Here is a 14462-nt window from a genome sequence, read left to right on the forward strand (position 1 = left end):
GACTGGGATAGGGAGGACTGCAAAGACGAATTGAAATGGGCCTACAGAAGTTACAAATATCCTGAATAAAACAGTAAATGCTATTGCAAACCATTACTTAGGTATAGTGGCTTCCAAAGAGGAAGCTCTGCTCTAATGCGTTGCTGTTTTAGTATCTCATTATGTTGATGTAAAGTGCTAAAAACCAGTTTAGAGCAATTTTTCAAAGTCTGCACAAGCACATCACACTCGCATGCAGGTTTAAAAGATAAAGTGAAGTGTGTATGCAACCATCTTGGTTTTACTTACTGTAAGTTGTCCTGCCACTCCAAAATCTGCAAGTTTAGCATGTCCCTCTGTATTTAGCAATATATTTCCAGCTTTGATGTCCCTATGTATTTTCCTCATGAAATGCAGGTACTCTAGTCCTTTCAGTGTTGATTGCACTATTGTAGCAATTTCCTCTTCTGTGAGCTAAAGAAAAGAAGAGTTACTGCCAACCTAGCAGTTGCTGAGATGTAACACTATTGCGTTTCAGTCTGTTTTCCTTAGATTTTCTAATTGCCATTTAATTCCCTTCACTAAAGGTTGCCATACTAATGAGAAATTAGTTAGCAACTTACAGCATTATGTAGTAGAATTAGATTACAACTAGCATACATATACACACGTACCCTATTTCATGTAACAAAACCCTTTCTCAGCTAGTAATTCTTATCCTGCAATAACCAAAGAAAGACAAAGTAGAGTCTGTTATTCAGAATCAGTCCAGGTTTTCAGGAGAGCCAACTAACCAAAATCTGCTCCACCGATTACATTGATCAAGTTTTGGTTATCTGGACAATGTAATCAGTTTTCTCATTTTCAGAGGAACAAAGGACTTGCATCTCAAGTTATGGCCAACAGTTGTGTCAGGCACTGAACACCGTGAGAATTATGCCCCCACTACTCAGCTTCCTTGAGCTGCTGGACACCCATATTTCCCATTCATACATTCAAAGGAGAAAGGACGTACAGTTTTATTTCGTAATCGAATAATATCAGACACAGATCCAGCGCCGCAGTATTCCATGACTATCCACAGGTCTGTGTTCTTAAAATAGCTGCCATAATATTTCACCACATGAGGACTATGAAATGTGAAAAAAGGATAATAAAACAAAGGGTCAAATAACAGTAACCAACATAACTGAATATGCAAAATGCACCACAGAGTCCCTAAGTTTTAGAAATTCAGAGTTGAAGTACCACTGAAACCCTGATCCAAAACAGTCTGAACTCACACAGGGCTACTGCAGTCCTGCCAAGCCTCTTCCCCACAGCAGTGCTCATCTGACCTGCCAGTAAGTCAGTTCAGGGAGCTAAACTGTCTGAAAATAAATCCTATAGATATAAAGAGCGATTAGCCTTCAATCCGGTTTAGCTCCCTGAACCAGATTACAACAAGGTCAGTGCTGTGGCAAGCAAGAAGGCAGGACAAGGGAATGAGAAACAAACCATGGCAGTCCCTGGTAAAGCTGCTGCAGAGCATTTGCAACCAAATGGAAACATTAAATAAGGTCCAAAGTTTGCTGGAAAATAGCTATAATGTTAAGAGGAATGTTCCCTGACTACTACATGCACCTGCTTGTTTCTACAATTTAGTCCAGGATGTATTTTAGGAATCCAGTACAACCTAAGACTGTCTCTCACAGTCAGCTCTCTGGCTGCCCAAAAAGCAAACAACCTAGTAAAGTATATTGGTCAGAATAACCATCTGTCCTCTGGAAAAGATAAAGCAGAAAACTAACAGAAAGATTGTTTCTGATTTTATGGGAACGGAGCTAAGGAACAAAAGTGCACTTAATCTGTTCTCTGCTGAACATTTTCTAATGAAAAACTGTAGAACTAGCAAGTCAGTCACACTGCATAGTCTCCCTTAATGCTCACACAGAAAATGTGATGCTCCAGTGATTCACTCCCTCTGCTGTTCATAACTGTAAGGTCTCATTTTAGGCCTTACAAAGTTAGTATTTAATTGTCCTGGTTTTGGCTGGGATAGAGTTAATTTTCTTTTTGGTAGCTGGTATAGTTTTATGTTTTATGTTTTGGATTCAGTATGACAAGAATGCTGATAACACACTGATGGTTTCAGTTGTTGCTAAGTAGTGTTTCTACCAAGTCAAGGATTTTTCAGTTTCTCATGCTTAGCCAGCAAGAAGGCTAGAGGAGCACAAGAAGTTGGGAGAGGACACAGCCAGGACAGCTGACCCAAACTGGCCAACAGGATATTCCACACCACGTGACATCATGCCCAGTATATAAACTGGAGGGGAATCACTGCTCGGGAACTAACTGGGCATTGGTCAGCGAGTGGTGAGCAACTGCATTGTGTATCACTTGTTTTGTATATTCCAATTTTTTTATTATTATTATTGTCATTTTATTATTGTTACTATTATCATTATTAGTTTCTTCCTTTCTGTTCTACTAAACTGTTCTTATCTCAACCCATGAGTTTTACCTTCTTCCTTTCAGTTCTCTTCCCCCATCCCACTGGGTGGGGGGGAAGTGAGTGAGTGGCTGTGTGGTACTTAGTTGCTGGCTAGAGTTAAACCACGACATAAATTTAAGAAAGAAACACCTAGTAATGCTTTCCAACTTACACAGTAAGATTTTTCACAAACAAATTATTTTAAAGTTACATTTTGTTGTCTGCCACCAGTCACCCCCATTTAAAGACGGTGCGAGTGAAATGCAATAGAGTAAATGACTGGGACCATAATTTTATATTGCTAATGTAATTTATTTTATATGGTTTTCCAAGCCTGAAGTCCATCAAGATACTGTTTCTTAAGGCTAGATTCATAATACCAGAAGAAATTTGTGTATTTTAAACTTTCAGCGTAGGACACACTTTGAGAGGAGATCTTCTGCACCCATGAGCTCTTCATTAGCTAAGTTAGTACAACACCTTTTCCCATAAGAAACATGCAAAGACAACCCAGAGAGCCAACCATCAGCCTGCAGAGCTGCCAGCAAGTTATTCTGGGGATGCTCAGATCAGCAGACAGCTTGTACTGCACTAGAACCTGCACAGGCAGAAAATGGCTGGGAAGGACAATTGTGCCACCCAAGCAGATGACAGCATGTAGATTATGCACATGCAAGAGCAGTCATGCAGTAGTGGCTCTCATCCACGTGCCCCTTAAAAACAAACAAATGAAAAACCCTCTTCTAACAGTTATCTATGTCCATACCAAAACTTGTTTAGAATTCATTAACCCTTTGGGCATGGGAACTGCTGTTCTAGCACACAATCAAGTTACCACTGTTCAACAAGTGATGGCGCATGGGGAGATCAGCAGTAACTGCTCACACGCTTGGCTCTTTGCTGGCAGCAAGTGCAAGGTTATTCAACTTAGCTTAATGCTCTCTTGTTGCAAGCTAAATTTTTGTTGTCTTACCTTTGCTTGGATTAACACTACCCAAATGGTCAGTTAACATGACTCAGTTGATACGAGGTAACTTGATCGTACAAGTCCGGCCTTTTAAAAAACATTTAAGGCAACATCACGGCTTTTATTTGATTAAATGCCAGATCATAGGCAATACTTTTCTTTGCATACCAATAACAGGTTTTGCAGTATACATTTACCTGTCACATTGCTGCATTATGGATATTTCCTTTATAATCTCCTGCAAGTCAGATTCCACAGGAACTTGTTTAATTGCAACAACTTGACCCGTTTCTTTATGAATGGCTTTGAAGACACTGCCATAGGAACTATGAAACAAGATATTAAACAAACAATTAATACAATAACATTTTTAAAATGCAAATGTTATTGTTTTGCTTTTTGCAAGTGCAGCCATCAGGTAAAAAATTAACTATCCTTCTGCTAAAAATATTTTGTATTTTAATGTAAATGATCAGTCCACTAGCTTCTAAACACTATAATACCACAAATAAGTCACAGCTCACTGAGATGGTCAGAAAAGAGCCAACCACCATTACACTGCCCGTAGCTTTGCAATGGCCTTTTACACAAATCCAGCAAATACAATTCTCTCTTTTTCCAACATACAGTACCAGCTGAGCATCAGTAAGAACTACAGCTCTGGTCACAGAGGTTTGCTTGTTCTTGTCAGATATTATCTGTCTTATTTCCAGCTTCTTTACTTATACCAGCCACGCAGATTTACGTATCAGTTTTTTCAAATGAACTGCCTAAGGCAAACATGTCACTCACCGAGTGTTCCCATGCTGCTCTGCCTTACCAAGTGGCACAATACAACAGTTCATTTCCACCACACGGACCTTCTGCAAGAGGTACCAGGGATGAACTACAAAACCTCTGAGTTCCCACAGAGCCCTATCAAGTCCAGACTGGCATTTTTCAACAATGTTTTAACTCCCTACTACTGAGCCATAAGCTGTTTGGATTAAGATATCCTACCCTTGGGAAACAAATTCTTTATTCTGTTACTAGCCAAACACTGTCACTATGTTGGTACATACCTTTGCAGTAACGGGATCATGACAAAAGTGAAAAAAGAGACTACTGAACACATACCTATTACACAGATTTGTTCTTAGAGAAACATACATTGGGCACATTGTAATAGAACACATACCCTTCTCCAAGCTTCTCCAATACATCAAATACTTCTTCAGGTTGCTTGGTTAAACTGTCTTCATCTAACTTCTTCAGCTGCCTGTATATGTAAGAATAGACAAATCATTACATTTAATTTTATGGCAGTTTGGGCTGTGTTGAAACAGAAGAATAAATAGCACTGCTTAAAGGTACGCAAGGCTTAGCATGAAGTAAATTTATTATGAAGTAAGTTTATTTCACCTGACCACATGACTGAATACTATTAGCATCTAATAGCAAAAGAGGAGTGGGAATTACAGAGAACAGAATTTGATCAAGCATACAAATCTACCGCTGCTCTTGGTGGAAACACATCTCAGGATCTGTATGCTGGTGGTCAAATCCCAACACAGCACTGCAGAGTCTTGCAGCTATTGAACATACCTACTAAAGTTCAATATCTTGTATGGAAGGATATGTACTAAGGCCTTGCAAAATGTAACATCATCTTCCCTTATGCCTTTAAGTATATGTGGAATACATTTGTTGGGAGGAAGGAGGCAATATTGATCTCACTTGTACATTTTTAACATCGGAAGTTCAGATCTTGACTCTGTGGGCCTGGACATATACTAGGAATATCCTATCAGAAGGAAAAAAGAAACTGGTATGTGACTCAGGATCTTAATGCTGCTTGGTCCATCCCTCTTAAATACACTGCTAATAAGAGTCAGCTGAAATACTTCCTAGTGGAAAAAAAACATGCTACATACTGTGTTCCTGCAGTTAGGCGCCCTCACCCCAGTACAACTTTTAGGGAGATTCCATACACAAAGCAACAAGAAGACCAACCACATTTGTTTCAGTCCACCTGTACCACACCGGAGAGCTGTTCACCAAGAAACCTCATGAAACAGCTGAGTACTACATTAAAAAAAAAAAAAAGTATTGAAAACAAAGTATTTTACTGTTTAACAAACAGTATCCAATAGCTCACAAACAAGTGCTCTTTCATTTTCACATGAACTAAAAAAACCTGAAACAACAACAAAAAACAACACTAAAACACCCAAACAAAAAAATCCTCCAAACTTCCCAAACTAGCTCATATGCGTTTTTGAAATAGAGAAACTAGTCTCAGAGTTTTCAGAACTTACTGGTCTCACAGCAAGCAGTGTTTGAAATGAAACATGCATGGTCACCTGCAACTGCCAATTACTACTGAAAGCTCTTACTGCTGCTGTCAAAGACCATGACTCCAGCCACAGGCATGCTAATTTTTATACTAAATATGTAATTTTTTTCCCCAGGTTCTTCAGAAAGAGCAAGAAACCATTCATTGGTTCCTGGCTATTATGTTTACGTACAAAAGCCATACATGAGGAGCAGCTCACGCATGGAGTACATACAATGGCTTCCTGAAGCAAAGGAAACATTATAAAGAAGCAGACTCAGGAAGTGGTGAAATACTGAAAGTAGTCACTAGCTTCCCTGCAAAGATAAGCGTTAACCAACAGTATGTTACTTGTCCTTGTGAAAATGTGGAGGGAGGAAGGCGTGGAAGGAGGAGAAAAGGGGGAAAAAACCCCCAAACTATCAGCGACCACACAAGCCACCATTTCCAAGAAGCCCCAAAAGCAGCAATGCAGGAGGCAGATCCTTCCTGCTGAAGTTAAGATAAGGCCTAAATGCCATTTAAAGGCTTTTCACACCCCCAAACACAATAACCAGGCAACTACTGCGCTTGCATCAAACTACCTCGTTTCTGCTATAGTCCAGAAGTGCAATTACTTCACACTGTCCAGTTCGTCCAGCGCACTTGCTGCTGTCAAAGACACACTCCGCCTTTTTACTGTACGTTTATACAACACAGATATAACAGCAACACAAAACCAAGCTCGGCTAAGTTGTTATTCAGATCTAATCTGAATCAACTTCCAGTTAAACACGGACATAAGCAATTACAGAATAAAAACAGACTTCTTTTTTTTTTTAAGCAGAAGACACATCACTGTTTTGTTTAACAAAAAAAGACTATGTCACTGAAGACCAGAGCCAGCAGCTTCCTTTGTTCGCTGCCGAAAGCGTGCCCTGGGACCCAGCTGCAAAGCACTGATAGCATTCTGACAGACCGGCACTTCGTTCGAACTGCCGCCGATCTCCAAACTACCCCCTACGCAGACCTACTCCGCCGCGGCCTGCCGTTCAGCGATAGCCGGCTCACGGCTTCGTTCGCAGGCCGCCCCGAAACTCCTCCGTGAAGCGGGCTCCCACCTCGCCGGGGTGCCGGGGCCCACCGCGGGGCAGCGGGAAGGCAGGCTCCGGGCCAGGGCCGGGCAGGGCGCCGGCAGGCTAACCAATCTGCGCGGAACTCACCCGAAGAGAGGGAAGGGTACGTTACCGTGGGGCTCTGTCAGTACACCGGCATGGGTCAGCACACCCCTCGGTACAGCCCCGTCAACCGGGGTGAGCTTCCGCAGCCGCCGCCGCCTTCTCCGCAGGCTCCGGTATTTCAGTTTAACCCATTTTCCCACCACCTGCGCTCGGTGCTGTCACAGCACGGTCCTACCGGCGCTGCCCGCTTCGTCCCGGTGCGAAGCGACTAACGCCACCGGCCCCGCGGCCGCGGCACTCCTGCAAGCCGCTGCCTGCCAGACAGGGCCCGCAGAGGCGGAGGGGCAGGAGCTCAGCGCGGCCGGCTGCCCCGCTCCCGCCGGCCCAGGCCCCGCGCCCACACCCTTCAGGCCCGGGACGCGCCGCCGCCAGGAAGGCCCACACGGGCCGGCCGGCCCGCAGCACCAGCACCCCCGCTCCGCTCACCGGCGCGGGTTCCGCAGCTGCACCGTCTCCATGACGCTACGGGGCGGGGGTCGGTCGGTCAGTCCGTCCGTCCGTCGGCCGGTCAGTCTCTCCCTCACTCCTCCATGGCAGCCCGCCGCACCGCGCCACCGCTTCCGCCCGCCGCCGGAAACCAGCGGGGAGCGCCCACCCCCGCCCCGGCCGAGAGAGGGGCGTGGCCTGGCAAGCTGCCCCCCCCCCGCCGGAGCAGAGGGGCGTGGTCTGGGCAGGCCCCGCCCCACCCAGAGGGGCGTGGTCTGGCCGGGGCCCGGCTTCCCCCGGCCCCGGCGGGAGCGGCGGCGCGATGGCGGCGGCGCGCAGCGCCATCGCCCTGCGCCAGGCCGGCAACGAGGAGTTCCGCCGCGGGCAGTACGGGCCGGCCGCCGCGCTCTACACCCGCGCGCTGGCGCTGCTGGAGGCCGCAGGTACGGCGCGTCCCGGGCCGGGGGGGTGGCGGGAGACGGGCGGACGCCGGCTGAATACCTCTCCCGCTGGTGTCCCGGCGCAGGGGAGGCCGCCGCCGAGGAACGGAGCGTGCTGCTCGCCAACCGCGCCGCCTGCCACCTCAAGGAAGGCGCCTGCAGCCTCTGCGTCGCCGACTGCAGCGGGTGAGCGGCGGCGGGGGCGGCGGGGCCCGAGGGCTCGTTCGCTTGCTTTTCCCCCCGTTAGGTCAGGGGCGGGAGGCGAGGCAGGGACGGTGACAGCCCCGGGGCGACCTCGGCCTGCCCCGGCAGCGCCGTCCCTCCGAGGCCTACCCCCCCTCCGGAGGCCGCCCGCCTGCCCGCCCCGGGCTGACGCCGCCCCGGGCGTCTCTGTCCGCTCTGTCGCAGCGCCCTGGACCTGGTCCCCTTCGGGATCAAGCCCCTCCTCAGGCGGGCCGCCGCCTACGAGGCCCTGGAGAGGTACCAGCTGGCCTACGTGGACTACAAGACCGCGCTGCAGGTGGACTGCTCCATACAGGCGGCACACGACGGTGTCAACAGGTGAGGCGACGGCCTGCGCTCTCGGCGGGTCGTAGCGAGAGGTTTGGGAATACAGCGGCTCGGTTAGCTGCTGCGAGCCTCGGGGTGTTTCTGCAACCCTGGCAGGAGGGGGCTGGGGCCCGAGCACACGAACGAGGCAAGCGAGGCCTGTGATGCTTCGCATGCGCTCCCTTGGTCTGCTGGCACCCTTAGCTCCTTTCAGGGTGCTGGCTAGGAGTGAATGACCCGGGACTGTTTCTGCTTTGCTCGGTGCCTGGTTTAAAGGAAATAATAAACCACAAGGTCCCGTGCCTTATCCTTTAAGGCTTCCTATGCTGGCTGGGTTTACAGGCTGCTGTAGTGGTCCTTTTCTCTTTCTGGAGCTGTCTGCTTCACTTTATCGTTTGCCAGACTGAGGAGCATCATGCACATCTCTTGCTCACCCAAGTACTGACAGTCCCACCTCATGTCCTATGATAGTTTTAGCCCTTTCACTAATGTCCTGTCTGTAGCAGGAACTTAATTAAGATGCATGTAAAGGGTTTAGTGGACAGATGCTGTCCTCAATACACAAGCCAGGTTAAAAAGTGACCCTACTGGCTACTGCGTGGGACTACAGCCAACAGATGGGGTGACTGCCAGCCATCTCTTTCAGGATGACTAAAGCCCTGCTGGAGAAGGATGGCGTGAACTGGCGCCAGAAACTTCCACCAATCCCCACAGTGCCCATTTCTGCCCAGACGAGGTGGAGCGTTCCTTCTGCCGAAGCCCCCAGGGCAAAACCTCCTCCTGCAACTGCACTGAGGGGAGAACCAGGTGAGAGCGATGCCCTTGGGTTGGGCACAGAGCCCTGTAGCTCAGAAGGGTGATGAACAAGACAGCTGCCACGCCTGCTCGGCTTGTCTGCAGCTGGGGCTGAGGCCTGGAAAAACCTGGGCCTGGTTCTGCCACAGCCTTTTTGGCCGATCGTGGATCCTTTGATGTCTCTGTGTCTTGCCTCTGGTATGGGGATATTTGCTTTCTGAGAGGCTGCGCTGATCTTGTCAGTTTTATAGCATTCTGTATTCTTTCACGCTGTTCCCAGACCAGAGTGGTGCTGGCACGGAGAGAGCTCAGACTCTGAAGGAAGAAGGAAATGAACTTGTAAAGAAAGGAAACCATAAAAAAGCAGTTGAGAAGTACAGTGAGAGTTTAAAGCTCTGCCAGGAATGTGCGACTTACACCAACAGGTACTACTACTCAGCTCGTTGCCCAAGTACTTCTTGGCCCTTTATAAAACCCACCGTGGTATTTCTGACAGAGCTGTCTAATTAGTTTGCTGCCAAACAAATGAATAAAACAAAAACGCCCACACACGTTCACCCCAAGTGCAGTCTTCCCTGTAGTTTGTATAATGACCTTTGATCAGGTCCTGCAAAAACCTTTGGAGACACTCATCTTAGGGCTGCTAAGGGATTTCTCCCTTTAATGCTTGTCTGCCAGGACTCTTATTTTGAGTAGTGTCTGCTGCCCCATGAACCACAAATTGCAGACTGCTATACTTAAAGACTCAAAGTACTTCTAAGGCAATTGCAGCAAGCAGAGCATATTCTGGACTGGTAGAGATAGGAACCTGCATCCTTGAAGTGCAAGTTCTTAGCTTTAGAGCAGGTTGCTCTAAAAATCCTCCTCTTTTTTTCAGACTGAAAAACTGTTTCCTTTTTTCCCCTCCTTTTAACTGAAACAAACTTGAGCTTAAGATGACATAATGTATGAGGATAAAGACTGGTTTTGGAGTCCAGCTTTGTGCTGCACTGGGTTTGGCTGAGATCCGCTATGGATGTTGCAGCAGCAGATGCTTCTTTTAGCCAAAGGTCTCTAACCAGGTATCCGTATTGCAGAGCTCTCTGTTACCTGACGCTGAAGCAATACAAGGAAGCGGTACAGGACTGCACAGAAGCTCTGAGGTTAGATCCTAAAAATGTTAAGGCACTCTACAGACGTGCTCAAGCACTTAAAGAGCTGAAGGTAAGTCAGTCAGGAGTTTTGAACATTTTTAGGCTAGGACTAGAAGCCTGTTCATGCACGATCAGGGCAAGAGATGCCGTTTAGAACTTGTTTCTGTGCTAGATAACATCTGCCATCAGATAACTGAGACCTGTGTGGACTGGGGGGGATGGTTTCTTTCACATTGCTATTTGCTGGTTGGATCTCATGAGTTTCTCAGGACCAGGTCTCGTTTCTGGAGGTGCTGGAAGCAGCCATGTGTTGTGTTGAGCTTTATCTTTTCATGTCTGGTGAGAGATTCTCTAGACAGGTCTGGAAGACTTACTGCATTGGCCTTGGACTCAGAACCCACTTGAGTGATGAAATTGTCTTCTCAGCCCTAGTTTAAGCGCGTTTTAGAACAGCTACATCGATGCCAGTGCTTAAGCAAGTATAGAGAGGAAATCAGGGGCTTAGTTGTGTTGCAGGGTAGTAATTCTGCAGCAAGAGCCTTAAACTGCATTTTCAATGTACTAACATTTAAAAAATACTTTTCTTCTAGGATTACAGATCAAGTATTGCTGATATCAAGAGCTTGTTGAAAACTGAACCAAAGAACACAGCTGCACTAAGATTACTGCAAGAACTGAACAGAGCCTAGGGTAACCAAGCAACAAGGAAAGCTTTGTTTTCCACTGCAGAAGAACGCTTTTTTTGCCTTCTGATGTTGTTACAGGGACCAATCTTAATGCAGGATCGGTATTGAAAACTATCTTCCACAGCTGCTGAGATGTAACAGGTTCTGTGCCAGCACAATGAATGTTAAGACACACAATCTGTATCAAACTATTATCTGACTCTAAGATCGTTCAAAGTTTTAATACCCCTCCCTGAGAGGCATATAGGTTAACTTCCTTGGTTGAAGTCAACTTGCCTGTAACTGTTGGCCTCAGGGACTGTTTCCATGTTGGCTAAGATGCATGTGAAGTGGCTATTCTCTTTTTGAAGAGCTACAGACACAGGGGGTTTTGTCCTTATTCAGGTGACACTTTTGCTGCATTTGTGCTGCTATTACTTAAATAAGGTTGCTGCAGGAACTGCTGCAGTTGCCCTAGCACCACACACCATTCTTCTAACAGGCACAGTTACTTGCACAGGGCCAAGCTTGTTCCCTCTCCCACTTGATGCCTGCTGGCCCTCAGCTGAGTTCCTGCTGCTTAGTGTGGCTGGGCAGATGTTTACAGTAGCAGCTTTCTTTTATTTTTAATTATGCTGCACATTGAAGAAAACAGCAGCAAGTTAAGCCTGCCTTGTTACACTGTGCACTATTTCTTTCAGATTCTGGGTGCTTGGGAATTTTCCAATTGCTTTTTTGTGTTTTTTGGGTTGTTTTTTAAGAACCACTTTAGCTCCTCTGTGCCTTTTGGAGCAGTTGCTATGGGGTGTTACAGGGAGAAGGATATGCAGTAACATCCCAACTGAGGTCTGGCTTACCACTCCAATGCATGTTTATATTTTTTTTATCTTCTTATCTGGTATTGATAGCACTGACATAAAATGGTAGGTAAAGAGATACTTGGAGTTACTCTATGAACTGTTAAAACCAGTTCTCATTAAAACCGTGTTTATTTTCACTTTAGAGCTGTGTTTTTTACATGATGGATGGTGTAGGGGAACTGGTACACTTTAACCACTTCATACTGTCCCCCCTTTTGTGAGAGGACTTCAAGTGCTGCAGTACAGTGCCTTGCTCTGTCAGATAGTGACAATCATAGAATCATTTAGGTTGGAAAAGACCTTCAAGATCATCGACTCCAACCATCAACCATGCTCCCTAAACCATGCCCTGAAGTACCCTGTCCGCTCACTTTTTGAATACCTCCAGGGATGCTGACTCAACCACTTCCCTGGGCAGTCCATGCCAATGTTTGACTACCCTCTCAGTAAAGATTTTTTTCCTAATATCTAACCTAAATCTCCCTTGCCTCAACTTGAGGCCATTTCCTCTCGTCCTATCTCCAGCCACCTGACAGAAGAGACCAACACCCACCTCACTACAACCCCCCTTCAGGTAGTTGTAGGGAGCGATAAGGTCTCCCCTCAGCCTCCTTTTCTCCAGACTCAACAGCCCCAGTTCCCTCAGCCGCTCCTCATAAGACTCGTGCTCCAGGCCCCTCACCAACTCGTTTGCCCTTCTCTGAACACGCTCCAGCACCTCCGTGTCTTTCCTGTAGTGAGGGGCCCAAAACACAGGACTCGAGGTGCGGCCTCACCAGTGCCCAGTACAGGGGAACAACCACCTCCCTGCTCCTGCTGGCCACACTCATTGCTCAGTCTTGCACACTGTGCGTGGGTGGAGTACTTTAACTAGTAAGTCAAGATGCTGGACAACACTAGACCTAAGCCAACTTACAGTACAGACCAGGAGATAGAAGCTAGCTCATAAGTCAGCGTTCAAATATCTTTGATTCCCACCTTACTTATCACAGTAGTCAGTGTTTCAGGCAGGTACCCCACTGAACTGAATTTAGAAAGCAGACAATCCCTCTAATGCCATTAAAGACAATAGACTTCTTACCTTAGTCTGACATTAAGTAGCTTTTTCTAGGTCCCAGGGCTGTACTCTATCAGCTGTAATGGGCCAGGGCTTGAAACAACTCCTCGCAGAGGGGCACAAATTGCTCCATTCACTCCACTCCCACTTCTAAACAGGGCAGCTGCATTGATCCTGCATCCAGCACTCACCCAAGCTCTTAGCAAGTAAGCATGATGGATTTCAGGGTGGGGAAGCACAGGCCAGCAATACACAGATAAGCAGAGGAAGGTCATAAAATACAGGAGGAAGAATGGCTTCACTTAGTTAAGAGCTATCCTTTTAACAGCCCTACTGTTAACTGGAGTGGCAGATACCTGCACTGTTCCATTCATTACAACACCTCTACAGCAGCATTCACCATCTCTTTCCCCTCTCGGCAACAGCAATGCATTTTTGTACCTTATCTCTAAGACTTTCCCCAGCATTACCACCAGATAGACAAAGATCAAGCGCAGCAACAAGACACGCTACTTCAAGCTCAGGGTCACTTCTGTCTCCCCTTCTGTTGCAGCCACAGTGCTGCTGTCCGTCCAGGGCCCTTCCCAGGCATGCAAAGGTAGTGTTGTCCACATGGGCAGCAGGAGAGTGTTTGTCACAGAGGCACGCCTTCATCCACCCTTTCAAAAGCCACAGCAACTATTCCAGTCTGGAGACTCCAGATTCACATTTGCATTGCTGCTCCTGCCTCAACTCCCTAAAGCCTCAGACTTCCCCAAGGAGTTCAGCCAGGGAGCTACTCTGAAAACTACCAGTACCGTCCAGTACACATGGGGATCCAAGCTCCAACTTCATCTTTTCTGATAAACATTTTAAAGACCCTGGTCCTTGTTCACATCCTTTCGTAGGCTATTCTGATGTCCTTGTGTTCCTTGGCCCCACTCTGCATTCCCTGTAGCTTTACAGCTGTCTTCTGCCAAGCCATCTAGCATTGTAGGTGGTGTCACAGGCACATCTGAACTGCCCCGTTACACCTGAAAAAATGTTGCAGACAAGCTAGCCAACAGGAGGATGAAGTTCACCTGTATGGTTCCATTCCAGCTCCTTATGTGCAAATACACATTTTTCCTCTAGAGACAAAGCAAAAAGCTTCCAGCCAGTTATACTGTGGGAGAAATAACAACTTAACTGAAGGTCCTGTATATTAAGTGGATTAAAGCCCTGTATAAGCATGTCACTGAGAAGGAGGTATCTAAATAGCGCACAGTTCAGGCTGAGACATCTGCTATGAGGAAAAGAAACATTGAAGGTCAGAGGAAGAATTGGCAAAATAAATGCAAAAAGGAATGATGAAAAGCCCCAGGGAAGAGTCCCAGCTGAGCAGAGCAGACACCATGCAGGAGCAAATGTGTAAGCGATTCTATTAAAATGCTGGCAGGAAAACAAGAGGTAGGAGGGATGACTCAGCAGCAAGCTGAAGTGAGAGTATGATACAGCACAGAAGGAAGATGGAGACAGCAACACCAGCACACAAGTTGGACAGAAAGAAGGTAGGTGGTGTTGGTGGAGGTATGCTCCTGTCAGCTCAAGGAAGCAGTCAAGTAA

The 14462-nt window shown here is 46.9% G+C and overlaps 2 protein-coding genes across 2 annotated transcripts in view; one reads left to right on the plus strand and one right to left on the minus strand.

The window, feature by feature from the left end:
* STK4 (serine/threonine kinase 4) overlaps window positions 1–7538 on the minus strand; it is a 49208-nt gene extending 41670 nt beyond the window's left edge. Inside the window, exons 1-5 of the mRNA XM_049817356.1 lie at window positions 7380–7538; window positions 4597–4677; window positions 3617–3745; window positions 995–1109; window positions 289–453 (exon numbers count right to left, since the gene is read on the minus strand). Coding sequence (XP_049673313.1) covers window positions 289–453; window positions 995–1109; window positions 3617–3745; window positions 4597–4677; window positions 7380–7411 — 522 coding nt within the window. The 5' untranslated portion in view covers window positions 7412–7538. The remainder of the gene's footprint in view (window positions 1–288; window positions 454–994; window positions 1110–3616; window positions 3746–4596; window positions 4678–7379) is intronic.
* A 100-nt stretch (window positions 7539–7638) lies between these two features.
* On the plus strand, window positions 7639–11963 carry TOMM34 (translocase of outer mitochondrial membrane 34). Its single transcript, XM_049817385.1, has 7 exons — window positions 7639–7822; window positions 7906–8005; window positions 8228–8380; window positions 9015–9175; window positions 9444–9588; window positions 10240–10366; window positions 10887–11963. The coding sequence occupies exons 1-7, from the start codon at window positions 7702–7704 to the stop codon at window positions 10983–10985; spliced, it is 906 nt and encodes a 301-aa protein (XP_049673342.1). The 5' UTR covers window positions 7639–7701; the 3' UTR covers window positions 10986–11963.
* Window positions 11964–14462: the final 2499 nt, after the last annotated feature.

This window comes from Accipiter gentilis, chromosome 14 (genome assembly GCF_929443795.1).
Source record: "Accipiter gentilis chromosome 14, bAccGen1.1, whole genome shotgun sequence".
Lineage (NCBI taxonomy): Eukaryota > Metazoa > Chordata > Aves > Accipitriformes > Accipitridae > Astur > Astur gentilis.